Source organism: Crotalus tigris, unplaced genomic scaffold, assembly GCF_016545835.1.
Source record: "Crotalus tigris isolate CLP2741 ecotype Arizona unplaced genomic scaffold, ASM1654583v1 scf7180000019630.4133010339:1179603, whole genome shotgun sequence".
Classification (NCBI taxonomy): domain Eukaryota; kingdom Metazoa; phylum Chordata; class Lepidosauria; order Squamata; family Viperidae; genus Crotalus; species Crotalus tigris.
The window spans coordinates 816,667-830,721 of record NW_024097627.1 but is presented as its reverse complement, the minus strand read 5'-3'; the positions used below and the strand labels follow the sequence as shown (position 1 = coordinate 830,721).

Here is a 14,055-nt window from a genome sequence, read left to right as displayed (position 1 = left end):
CCAGCCTTGTTATTCTATGTTCTATGTTCTAAATTGAATAAATTATATCATTTCTGTTTTCTAATAGTATTTTACTTTTTATGGCTATCAAGCATACTATTGAGCATTGTGATGTTTTGTTTAATACATGATTTTTTTAAGATGGATGTTGGTTCTAAATGTTTTGTAGTACAAAATTTTCTGTAAATTGTGGCATTTGACAGTCTATGTTATACCTGCCCATTGCCCATGGCTGTTGGTTGTTTTGGCTGCATAGGAGCCATATTTAGAAAACTGATTGTTCTCTGTATAAGTAAGAGGATACCATAATCTTTCCCCTAGGGAAGTATTAATGTACAGTATATATTATTAATCTGTTCTGGTTAAGGTAATACATTTATTCTTTTTCTTGCTCTCTTGCTCAGAGTTCTGATTTAATCCTTAAATGTAAATATGTACATTTTCTTTATACCTGGGAATTTGAAGTAGTTTGTTTTTATAATTAGCCACATATTTTAAATAGCATGTTCTCAGCTATAACCTGTTATCTTTTTGATGGAAAATTGTTGTTGGGAGAAAGTTGCTCTCATGAAATTCCTGAATTACAGGAATTATGATACTTCAGATATAATATTGTGACACATTATTCGAATTGTGATGCTTCAGGACTTGTAGTTATTCAGAGACAGATGTTCCTTCCATTTTCTTGTTCCAGCCCTGGTTCCTTAATTCTAAGGAGATATCAAGTTGTGTGCAGTGGTGGGATTCAGCCAGTTTGCACCAGTTCGGCAGAACCGGTAGCTAATTTTTTGTTGCCCAGCCCCAGAACGGACTTCTGGAAGCGGCATCCACACAGAGAACCGGTTGTTCACATATTTGAATCCAACCACTGGTTTTGTGTATTTTATTATGGCTCCTTCTGTTTTTCTTTGGCCATTTATTCACATGGATTACTTTAACTTGAAAGGAACATAGTGAAGCTATTACTGGAAGGCTGGGGAAAATCAACTAAATAAGCTATTTGGAATTTCCAAACAATCATATGACTTGGATTATATATTTTAAGAGTAGTGATAGTATCAAAGTGCTTATAGATTTGTAATTTAATGGAAATTTTTCTTTGCCAATGTTTGATAAGATTAAAGCATGCAGCAAACTGATAAAATTGTTGAGCATGTATGAAAAGATATCTGTGAAGTATTTTTATGGCAATCAGTAATCATGTCTTATGGGGAGACATCTCCTAGTCTTGTATTTATTCAAACATTAATTAAAAATATGTAAGGTTGGATCATTATCTTCGCCAAAGTTTAATAATAATATACTTCACACTAAGTTGAAATAAACATTTGTCTAGACAAAAGAGAATATAGGCAAAGACTCAGAAATATATTGCTTTATTTGAAACTTGCTAACTTTGTCACCAAACAGTCACATGGTCTCGGTATCTTCCGTCATTGAAATTTTAAGTTTTTATTCAGGTTTAGTATTTCAAATAACAAAAAATAGACATATCACACAAATTAGCAATAACTAGTCAACAAACATCTGTTTGAAAATAATAGGATGGGATTTTGCCATGATTAAGTTGTAGCTGTGTTCAGTAGGTTTAAGTGATGACTCCCAATGCTATAGCAGATTCCCAAATTAGATGTGCTCCACATGTGTGGAATTCCCAGAATTTCCTAGCCAGGTTGGACCTAGCAGATAATTCTGGCATCCAGATAGAAGGGAGATAGCAATGTTTGGAAAATTTGTAACATTGTATGTGAAATTTTAGTTCCAGAAAATATTAAAATGAATCCAGAATCTTAGAATCCAGAACAAAACTTGTCCATCTTATCTTACCTTACCCATTTAAAAATTTCATTCATCTTGCCTGAATTATATAGTTTTCCATTAAGTAAGCTACGGAAGATATATTTGGGAAACATACACATTTGCCTGATATCTGTATTGGTTCTATTGTTGTCTTCTTGCTAGATGTAAATGCCTAAAAGAAAACTGAATTTCATCAGCCGCGGCACGACAGGTTTGACACCCATGTGTGAGAGGTTTCATGGTGATGGAAAAAGCACTGTGAGAGACTACAACCAAAAGTGGGTAATAATTCCATTTTTTTCATATCTTCTCTCTTTCTACCACCCTCTTTCTCTTCCAAGCGGTGGGCTGGAGGAAAATAACTAATAATTGGAGGGGGGAGATTGAAAGTATCCCTAAGGCAAAGTGCTGGTTCCACCAAACTTTAATTATTGTGTTTTAAGTTTATAGAAGGGCCAAAGAGTTAGCTTCATATGTTCAAGTACAAGTAATATAGACTGAACTCTGTGTGATATCTCCTCTTAAACTGATTTTAAAGAACATTCACAGCCATTAAAATGGATTCAGTATAAACAAGTTATATATTCTCATGGTAGCTTCACTCTGCCTCCACCTCTCCAGAGAATATGCCAAAGAGTCAGAGGTTCTGCAAATGGACTACATTATTAAATGTAAGCAAAGGGAGATCCCAGTAATTAGGTGGCTACATTATTCATTTAGCAAAGCTCTGGACCAAACAAATGCCTACACTTGTTTCAGAAGAATTCAGCTTCTGCCAAAACGATAGTCCATTCTTAATAGAATCTTTAAAATACAATGTTGGGGGGAAAGATCAAAGTAATCTGCTCTAGCTTGCTCAGTTTCACATACATAAATCTGGATCCATCTAATTATATTTAGCAGTTTGCTCTAGTCTCTTTTACTGTTAATAGTAATATATATTATAATTATACTTGTTTAAAGCTTTTTATCTTCATGGTACTTTACTACCAATTTCATTTCACAGCACTCCTGTTATGTTTCTGTATTTATATACATTAGTCAAAGATAATACTTTTTTGAACACTGCTTTTAAATGAAAAAGCAACTCATATTACACACACAAGCTTCCTGCCATGTAGACCATATTACTCTTAATAGCAACTATATAATCATGAACATAAGTAAGAATCCATCTTTGAGACATAACACATGTGGATAATGATCAACATTTATTCTAGGGTTGCTAATTAATTACTGATAAAATTAAGCATGTATCTAAGGGTATCTGTGAAGTATTTTTGTGGCAAACGGTAATCACATCATATAGGGAGACATCTTCTGCTCTTGTTTTTAATTCAAACATTAATTCAAAGAGTGTAAATTTGGATTATTATCTGTTTTCTGTAACAAGAACCCTAGTCACTTGCTACTTATTATAAGGATTAAAAATAAATCCAGCATGAAGCCTGCTGGAAATGAAGTTGGGGATTTTGCTGCAATCATTTTATGGCCGGACATTAGCCAAAATAATATTCAGTTAGCTTTCATCCTTACATGTAAAGAATCTGTGGTGGGGGTGACTGGGGGTGAAGGTGTTTTCAAAACTACTACTACTACATATGTGTCAGAAACACCTACCAAGGCAAAACATTACAATGTTACTGAAATCTACGTTTTTTTAAACTAAAAATAAAAGAGCATTTTTGCTACCACGTGGAGCTCTTTCAAAGATACTAACTATTCCAGGACTGGACAAATCACTGGAAAATATTACACAACCAGCTTAAAATGTATCAAGAATGTAAAAGCATTTTGTTCTCTTCCAAAAGCCCAAGATCAATATAAGTCGAGTTTCTGAAAATTTGAAAACCCACACATATCATAGAATGTATACTCTGTATACAAAGAACAAACTTCCAAACCACTTCACAAAATTTAGAAGGTAAATGCAACCACTTGATTTGATTTAATTTGGCACTCTTTTCTCAAAATTCCACATCACTGGAGTTAAAATTTGTTGGATCAGAATATTTTCCCTGAAAGCAAATCCATCCCTTTGAGTCATGGGTAGACAAGGAGCTGTAGCTTCATGCTCTTGGCTCCATCCCTTAGACCACACCCCTTGATAAGTCCTATTTTCAGCATGCATATAGAATGCAAGGATTTCAAAAGTTATACCTATGTGCAAGGTCTATGGAGATTCTCAGTCATCAGGTCATGGTTGTCCCAAAGGTGCTTTTTCCAAAGTCCAGTTGCTTTTTGAAAAGCACATTTTGGTAGATTTGTGTGCAAGAGACTGTTGTTCTCATGTTCATGTTTTCTTTACCAGCAGTTTGGTGGAGTATGATCCGTCCAAAGATGTGATATTAGGGCTACTCTTCCTTTAGTGTCACATAGTGTTCTATAAGCAAAGTAAGACATGAATGGGGATGGGGGAATTATCATGATAAATACAAAGACTTGATAGACTAATAATTTGGCTTATTTTAAATTAGCTTCCTTTGTTATGATGCCATTTGGCTAGGTTTGCAAAATAATTAATTCACAGTAACGGGAATCCTCCCTCCCTTTTTAAGACACACTCAGATTCTTCTCACTTAGTAAGTACAACTAAGTTTTCTGCCTGTTCACCAAATCAAATCAAACATGCTGTTTGAAATCTGGGCATAAGTGTAAACATTACCATCCAAATCTTGGTTTTTAGATTTCATTCCCTTCCTCATCACACTGAAACCATGTATCAGTAGCTTTTTTTATCCATATTTTTCATCATTTTGGCATTTTGAAGATTATCCATTATTATGTGCCTGTATTCATTTTGCTCCCTCCATTTTGACACATTAGTATGTATACACATGAAACCTACATATATACAGGTCATCACCCAAATGCCATAGTAATTGAGTTTATATGCACATATAAGTTGGTTATTAATACGCAAGAAAAAATGTATTTCATTCTTATATTAGCGCTATCTAAAATGAAATTACAGCTAAACACATTTTATTAATTTTAATTATTATCTGACACATTAAAATCACATATTGACAAAAAAAAGTTTTGTTCACATTTTTAATCCTAGCACATCCTAAATGCAAACCTTAAAATATGAAGACAGTAATCCCATTGTAAGCAGTTAAACAATTTCAGCACAATTTAGTTTAAACCCCATTAAAGTCAATATAATGGTGACTTAATCCCGTTTCAAAACTTTCCCTGGGGTGTAAATATAATTCACTTTATTTAGAGATAATCCTCTGCTAATTATTATTCATAATTACAGCATTATTGTCCAGTGTCCACTAAACCTGAGCAGAGTGTCTTAATAAGCAGAGTGTTATTACAAGAGAGGTGGAAAAACACATCTGGCTTTATTGTTGTCTTTAACTAAACCAAAACAAAACAAAGATCACAAATCAATAATGTTTCCAATTTTAGAAAAGATAGTTCAGTCATAAAATATTCAATAATATAAATAAGGAAATATTAGGAACAATGTTATATTTTTCTTACATAAACACCTGAAGATTGCCAAGAATGAATTATACTGGAAACAGTCTTCTCAATATCTTTTTCCACCCTTTTGCTAGAGATGAATTTTTGTCCTCTAGGTGATCCACCCAAAATTGGAAATTCTTTGGCTTTTTTTTTTTTTTTTTGAAAGAGATTGATGGTCTTGAGGTTGTTTCTTTCTATAGACTGTTTTCCTAACTACAAACTTCCTCAAATTCACTGTAAGGGGATGAAGCTAATGAAGTTTTAGATTCTCCATCACTGTTGCATTCTCTTCTTAAACTAGGACCAGAAACTCCTGGTGCATCTGTAGCTGGAATGGCTACCTTATTATTTGTTCCTAGAGGATGATATTCCAGCAAATTCTGAAGGTGTTTGATGTAAGTGATGGCAGCTCTCAAAGTCTCCACTTTGCTGAGACGCTTCTCAGCAAGCTCTTTGGGAAGATGGTCTCTGAGGCGTGCATAGCCTTCATTTACACAACGAACCCTCTGCCTTTCCCTCTCATTCCTTTTCCGAATGAAAGCAGGCTCAAACGAGTAGTCATAAACTCCCACATACCCAGAAAAGGGTAAATAAGAGAATCTTCCTGAATACGCATTGTAAGGTTGATGGTCCCAATATGTTTGTCCAAAAGGAAGAGGGATGCCAAATGGTTCTCTAAGTGGTAAATCATGAGAACCGGTAACATGGCTGCTTCCAAAGGATGCCTGTCCTGAACATGAGATCCTGTTCAAGAGCCCATCATCTTTCTTACTTCCCATCTTGAAGCAATTCAGAGGTCAAATTCCAGAATAGGCTTTTTGGAATTTATCCATTGAAGGAAAGGTTAAATACACCAGATGTTTTGCTCCACAATTTGTGATCAGAGAAGTAGGCATTGGCTTAAGGTCCATGGCAGTAAAAATGACCCTGAAATTCTGCTCTTCTATTCAAGTATCAGTTCTGTTCCTTAGTCTGTTATTAGTGAATCGGGATGCCTTCTAATTTATATGCAGGCTTCTAGGAGCATCACTCCACACTCTAAACCCAGGTTTTCCTCTGATCTTCATATTTCAAAAGATAATGAGAGGGTTCCTGTGTTTCTTTTCTTCAAGCTTGGATGTGTGACTATAGAGATAAAACCAAACATAAATAATCTTCTAGGCTGTAAACACTCCTCACATATTGTAATCCACAGTGCCCTTTGATATTACCTGCCTCTAAAAGGATGGATAACTTGAAAAGTTTCCAGGCATTTGCCAAGAGTTGCCAAAGCTCCACCTCTTTTTCCTCAAGAATCGAGGATCTCCTGTCAGTTGAAAAAATTAGCCAAGGGCTTTCTTTGTTGAAATCCAAAACACAGGGGCAGATTTGCATCTTCCGCTGTTTTAAAATAATGGCATCAGAAGTTTGCAGATTTAAACTGCATCTGACAAGTTGTGATGTGATGTGTATGTCCCTATGTGTGTGAATGTGTGCAGAAATGTGATATATAGAGTATTAAGGGAAAGAGTGCTCCCTTGTGGTTGAGAGTTTGACACATGAGGCATATTTGCAAACATGATTGGTAGGAATTGTCTAGCATTCTTTAAAATGCAGCAAAAGAAGGTATTTGCTAAATTCAATATATACAACTGCAATAAGGGCATCTGATTCTTCTTCCATTTACCCATTTTGCAACCCTTTTTCCCTTGTTCTCTCTGATGAATTGTAGATGTAATGAGTTTTGGAGCAATCATCTGTACTTCAAAATCTACTATATAAATTATGTGCATCATTGTCACTATTAAATCAATCATTTTGGTTCCACTATAATTATTCCTTGTTTTATATGCATCTCTTAATGCAGAGTTCTAGCCCACACTTAAAAATACATTTTTCCTATTTTTTTAAGCGATTTCATTTTTTTCAGGAAAAGAAATGAATTGTTTGAAAATGTTGTAATCTGGGAGACTTTAAAAATGGTATTGTTCATGAAACAAAAGGAAATATAAACATTTTCCACTTCAAAACAAATGTATATCACAGAATAACATATCCTATTGAGCATGTCCTGTCTTGCTTATCAAAAAGGGATAGGAATTGTTCTTCAAACTGTAATATAAAAAATATGATAAAGGTAATTGGGTTAGATACTAATCTAAGCAAGTTGACTCAGTTTCTAGGTAAGTAATTTTTCCTTTTTAAAGATATCCTTAGCTCTTTAGGTTCCCCACAAGCCATTCCTATTTTCCTTTTCTCCACATGGAAATAATATAGAACTGCAAGAAGAAATTTTTTATTTCCTTGTTTCAATGCAGCCAACACTGACTCTTGGCTCGTCACTCAGTTTTTTTAATAGATCATTCTATTTTTTTTTCTTTTTTGATGAAATTCTTGTAGTGTTTAACAAAAAAAAAAAGAGTGTCTTTTTATGAACCAAAGTGAAATTTCTGCTACTTGGATCTACAGAAGAGGCATGGTGGCCACAGAAGGTAATGGTTAAATTATCATGAAAACAGGATCTGAATAAAACATCACTGTATATGCCATCATTTTGGTGTCATCATTTTATGCAGATGTCGCTAACTACAAAGTTAATAATACTGAGTATATTTAATGTACCTTGTGGTTTCTTCTTCTCCATGTAGATTATCACTTGTCCTTTGGAATATTTGGGGTACAGCTTTATTTGCCCCAAGAAAACATTTAAAAAGTTCTTTACAATAGCATTGTGTTTCTCATTTTTATGCTCATGGATACCTTTATATTATTTACCCATTTTTCATAGTGTTTAGATATTGTCCTTTATATAAGAAGGAAACGGTAGAGCTGACCATGTTTGAAATTTGTAAACAGGTGTTGATTTCCTGAACCATCTGCTATTCAGCAGTACAGTAAAAAAAAAAATACAGTTCTACACTGGGCAGTTTACCATGAAGAACTCATGTACTTCAAAAGAAACTGATCATTTAGGAATGAAAAAAACATTGAATTTTTAAGATGAATCTCTTTGAAGGAATTGGTACCAGAATTGGTACCAGAAGTCAATGCTTGCTAGTCTCTTCCTGCAAAAACATTTTTTTCTGGCATTTGCCTTTGAAACTTCAACGACAAGCAGGACCAGATTACAATATGACAAAACCACGTTTAGGGAGAAACTGCTGTTTGATTCTGAATGAAATGTGCAGATTTTTTAAAATAAAGCATACAGCTTGTATGCATGTGAGATAATTGATCATAATACATACAAACTTAACTCCAGGAAGGCTGGCTGCCTAGTTATACATTGCTATGAGAAATCCATTATTCTTTCAGCTGTCAGAGGAGAGAGATACAGCTGTTATGTTTTATCATGCCCTCTTGTAGTGGGTTTTCTGAAACCACACTCTTCTTGAAGGAAGAAGGGAACTGTTTTTCCTTTCCTATGTGGTGATTTCAGTTCAGTGATCAAGGTAGGTAAATATACTATTGTAATCTTTGGAAAATATTTCTGCAAGAAACCATTGGGTCATGGCTTTCTGATCTGACCTTTTAGTTTGGCTGCATTCTGGATCTAAAAAGCACATTCAGCACCTGATTTTCCCAGTTCTATGTCAGAACACGGTAGCATAATAATACATATCCAATATGAATATTTTTCTGAAATGCATTACGAATGCATTTGCCTAAATGTCTTGTAAAATGCAAAAAATGGTTTTATAAAAAAATTCAATTCGTTTTAAGTTGAAGCCATCCTTTGTTATTATAATTAAAAATGGTAGAAAAACAGCAAAATTTTAAAAAGGACTCTTTTTAATTGCAATCAGCCTTTGCTCTAACAACCAACATAGCATGTAAATAAACTAAACGAAATTTAGCTAAGGTGTCTTGAGGTTTTATGTCAGAAAAATTATTCTCATTACATTATCTGTCATATAGCTAAGCCTTTCTTGTCTTAAAGTACACACCAGACTGCCGCTTTAAATCCCAGTAAACTTCAGTGGAATTTAAACCATAGTACTACATTGCGCAAATTGCATCAGAAAACGTTTTTTCTATTCTAGAAAGCGCGGAGCACGTTGAACGAAGGAGAAAACCCTGCAGAAAGTAGCCGGTCAGACGTTTACACAGAGTTCGCGCGCGCGGCGGCCGGAACGTAATGTCTGCGTTTAGACTACCAAAGGGAGGATAGGCTACTGGCGGAAAGAGCGGGAGGGGGGCTTTTTCAGGGTATGGCACAAACCGGAAGTAATCTCCGCACCGTTTTTAGCCCTGCCCCCTTCCTCTCAGAGGAGGAGCTCGTCCACTGCTGCAAAACCGCCCTTTCCAGAGGGGGGCGCCCTGCACGATTGGTGCGCCAATTCTTTCTGCTCCCCCCGCTCTCCTTTTTCCGAGGGCCGACGGGTAGTTCGTAAGGCGGTTCTGGTTGCGGCGATGGGCGGTGGCGTGTCCGGGGCCTGGGCTCAGGTGCTGCGGGAGGTGCCTGGGTCCGCCTTAGACTGATGCTGGCTTTCTTGGAGCGCGGCGGTGGAAGGTGCTGGAGGACAAAAGCTGGAAAAGGAGAACCAGATGTGGAGGACAAGACGGCTGTCGCCACTGGGGCCCTCGTAGGTCCGGCCTCGACGGCAGATGCATCCCAGGTGGGATCATTGCATGTGTGTATGGCTTCTTATAAATGATGAAATAATTCTGGGGCTTAACCCAGGAATCTCGTTCTGATGCCTGAGTTTTGGTGAGTGTCTCTGAACATATCTAGAGTTCTGTCAGGAATGACTACAGTTTAAGGGGAAACGGGAATTTATGCAGATCACAAATTATTCTGTATAGCAGAAGTTTTAAAGATAACATTGGGTAATGAAGATTAATCATGTCATTGTGGCATATGTTTTGATGAACCAGTTTTCTTCAAAGATTAAGCAGCTGCTGTTATTTTGTGAATAAATCAGAAATACTTCTGTTAAATTTTAGTAAAGTGAAAGAAGATTCCCAAATGACGTGTTATTTCAGGCTGTGGGACTTAACACTATGGGTGTTAGCATCTACTTAATTGCAAGTCAAAGTATATATATAAGCCAAAGTATATGTAAATTGAAAAGATCTGAAGTCAGTAGAAATACAGTCAGGTTTTATTGAACTGCATACAAAATGTGATTGATTAATCCTTTTTTATTATTGATATTAATGTATAAATATCTCATGAGGATATTGATAAAGACAGTGTAGTGATCCTATTCAGCGTATTAACTCTTTAAATTAACTTATTCCTATACTAGCAATGCTAAAAATGTTGTAAAAACGCATAGTTGAGATTGAGAAATATAAAATCTTAATATTCTATCTGCAAGTATTACTTTTGCACATTTACATTTAAAGCTGTAGTTGAAAGAATTAGTCACAAGCTCAGATCTAAGTGAGTTGATAAATTGGCATCTTTTCCTCAATTACATTTCTTATAGCAAAGAACATCCTTCATGTGTGGGTGGACCAAGATAGTGCCTAGTTGTCATGTCTCTTTATGACTGTGATATGGTTGCCACAAACTCTAGTTGACTGAATTTTGACATGAAGTAAGGCCATCAAGTTCTTCCCTGGTAGGAAAGGGCCTGGGATAATTGGGATTTCTCTATCATTATGGTACACAATAAGGGGCTCTTATTCACATCCGATACACAAGTAATGGCAATATTTCACAGTAATGGTCCATTTCACAGCTTAGGCCTGGGCAGAGGCTTTTTTTCTAAACTGTACCTCTTGGGGCCTATGCTTCTCTGAAAGGACAGGTCCTTTTTCAGAAAAAGAAAGGAAGGAAAGAGGAAGGGATGGATGGAGGGAAGGAAGAAGGAAAGAGGGAAGGAAGAAGGAGAGAAAGAAAAAGAAAGAAAATAATCTGTCCTGAGAGATGTGATTAATCTCGGGAACATTACGAGTGGGATCCTGCTTCTGAGAAGTTTTTTGAGTACATCTCTATTGGCTTATTGTTTGTGAGCTTTGACTGGATGAATCTACATTGCTGTATCTAATGTGGTCAAATTATACTGATTCACATTTGTTGCACAGAATTATCTGTCTTTGGAAGACATTGTTAGGAATAAAATTTTAGAATAAAAAGTAAAGGTGTTGGATAGCAGGTGTTGAATAAAGCCGTAACACGTGAAGTAATCCAAACACTCCATGAGGGTTTTAGAAGACGTGTTTCTGAAAGGTATGACTACAGGAGAGTTTTCACTGTTGGGAAACAGATAACGGCCGGATGTCTCATTTTGCAAGAAAGTTAATAGGCAAGCTCTAAGAGCAAAGGAAATTGGGAGAGGAAAGGAGCTCATTGGCTTTTGAACAGTTCCTTAAAATTACAATAATAGTTATTTGTTTGCCAGGAGAAAGTGTGAAATGAAATATCTGTATGTGAAAGTGTTTATACAAGCAGTTTGAATGGAAGTGAATGTGTGGATATGCTGATCCTGTGTGTGTGTGTGTGTGTGTGTGTGTGTGTGAATTTCTCCCCCATCCCAGACTGTGAAAGAAACAGTAAACTGAAGATTTTTTTTGTTACTGTAAAAGTGAAATGGAAAATGCATGTGAAGAGAAAACTATTTTGTTAGTGGTGAAATTGTTGCATAATTTCTTCTTTTCCTGTCTCTTTCCCCCCACCCCCAGCCGGCTGTGTTGCTTTAAGAGCGAGAAAGACAGAAAAGAAAAGGGGGGGTCTGATCTTTTTAACTTTTTTTTCTGCTTAGAATTTTGGTTTGAGGAAGGTGAGCTGGATGTGAAATTTAATATCCATTCTTGCAGTAAGAAATAAGGTTATTTTTTAAAAAAATAAATGAAATATGAGAAGAACTGGAATACACCTATATAACCATTAACCAATAGAAATGACTTTGAATTGATTTGTTTAGATTTGTAAATGATTTAACATATTTAATGGAAATTTGTTTTCATCTGAATGGAATCTGATTAAATTGGAATTTGACTAACTTTATATTAAAATCAAAGAGTTGATACTAGAGTTTGATACAAAACTATTTCAGTAACTCAGAATATTTTATTAAGCTTGTTTATTTATTTATTTTGTGGAGTTGCTTTTTGTTGTTGTTTTATTTTTTTTTATGTTTTTATCTCTGTGCAGGACACACTGATAAAAAAATAAATAATAATACCTAAGAGAATTGAAGGAATTATAATTCAACCCTTGTTTAAAATGAAGGAGTTGAGGAAAAAAAAATTTTGGGATTATAAATGAGCTATGTTGTTTTGAATAAAGATTTGTATGCAAACAAACTCAAGCAGAGTTTGGTGAGCGCTCCTTTGTTGGCTCTTTACTAAGTAATCTGTTTGTAAATACATACGGACAAAGGAATGGCTAGAGAGCGATAATTGATACTTTTCTATGATTAATATATGGTTGGTTATACAATAAGTATGATATGTAGACAAATATATAAAATGTTCTATAACATCTAATGGTGAGGTTATTTCAATGCATTCAAGTTGATTTTAAATTACCTCAAGTGGGAAATTCCACAATATGAAACTCAAATGACTTGGATAAAATGTTTACCTTTAGTATTGTTGCGAATAAGAACACAACCACAGAAAGATTTAGGATTGTCTCCTTATGAGTTGTATGGTGTGTCATTTATGCCTGGAAACATTTCCATGGACTCTTTAGTAACAAGGGATAAAGTAATAAGACATTATGTGCATAAACTGTCGCAGTATCTTGATCATTGCAGGAAACAAGGCTTGCTGATCCAAACACCCCCTTTGGAATTTCCTGTCCACAAGTTTGAGGTGGGACAGTGGATCCTGATCCGAATGTGGAAGGAGGAGAAATTGCAACCTAAGTGGGAAGAACTATTCCATGTGTTGCTGACCTCTGAAACTGCAGTTCGGATGAAAGAAAAAGGGTGGGCTCATTATACACGAGTGAAGGAACCAGTAGCTGAACCAAAAGGACAGTGGACCTGTGTTCCGGGTGACAACTCGTTTAAATTGATACTTTGAAAAATTCCTGTTTAAATATGTTGGTACTGTGCTGTAAATGCCATGTTGATTGTTGTTGTTTCCATTGTATTGACTGTGTAAGATGTACTGGATGTGAAGAATATTTTGGACCATACGATATAGTACTCATTGAAAAGAAATTGAAACCTTTTGAGGAATATACTGAGACATTGACTGGAGTGGTAAGATATACTCTAAAAGATACTCCTTCAATCCAATTAGTCCAGGAAGAACAACGAGAAGCCTTCATAAAATATCACAGTTTAGAAGAAGATTAATATAAAATATAATTAATATAAATTAATATAAAATGCGAATCCCTAGTGCTGTATATTTGTCCCTGGCTGTATACCTCTCCCTCTCTAGGGAGTGATATAGAAGAGCAACAGAAGCAGAAGGATGTGAAGCCTGCATTACCAATGCCACCAAAGGGGTGTATATTTCAATCTATATGTCAATTAAATAAAACACAATATTCAGTTTGTAAGGGAAGAGACAAAAAGATACAATGCTATGATCCATCAATGCCAACATATTTGAATTTCAGTATATATGTGGGTTTAGCTGAAGTAGGAGTGAGACTGAGACCTGAAGGTGAAGAAAGATTAATACACGTTAATTCTACTAAAATATTAGAAAAAGGGGACAGAAAAAGCTTTGATACAATTTGATGCATGCACAGTATTAAGTTTATCTTATCTCGCCACAAAGTGTGGAGACTCTAGTTGGATCTCAGCCTATAAACAAAATCATAAATATATTTGTTCCACTAATTTGAACTTTGCACATGGAAACCCCAATCAATGGTTACTT

General features: G+C 35.4%; 2 protein-coding genes across 3 annotated transcripts in view; one reads left to right on the top strand and one right to left on the bottom strand.

Annotated features, from left to right (window-relative positions):
- Positions 1 to 5,409: 5,409 nt before the first annotated feature.
- ASCL4 (achaete-scute family bHLH transcription factor 4) lies at positions 5,410 to 6,059 on the bottom strand. Its single transcript, XM_039363894.1, has one exon. It carries the CDS (start codon positions 6,057 to 6,059, stop codon positions 5,490 to 5,492), a length of 570 nt encoding a protein of 189 aa, XP_039219828.1. The 3' UTR covers positions 5,410 to 5,489.
- Positions 6,060 to 9,070: 3,011 nt separating this feature from the next.
- PRDM4 (PR/SET domain 4) overlaps positions 9,071 to 14,055 on the top strand; it is a 28,635-nt gene continuing 23,650 nt past the window's right edge. Inside the window, exon 1 of one of the 2 annotated variants that reach the window (XM_039363891.1) lies at positions 9,071 to 9,878. In XM_039363891.1, the coding sequence (XP_039219825.1) occupies positions 9,868 to 9,878 (11 nt within the window). In that variant the 5' untranslated portion in view covers positions 9,071 to 9,867. Of the gene's footprint in view, positions 9,879 to 12,438; positions 13,146 to 14,055 lie in introns of those variants that run through there. The other variant, XM_039363890.1, reaches the window with a different exon arrangement.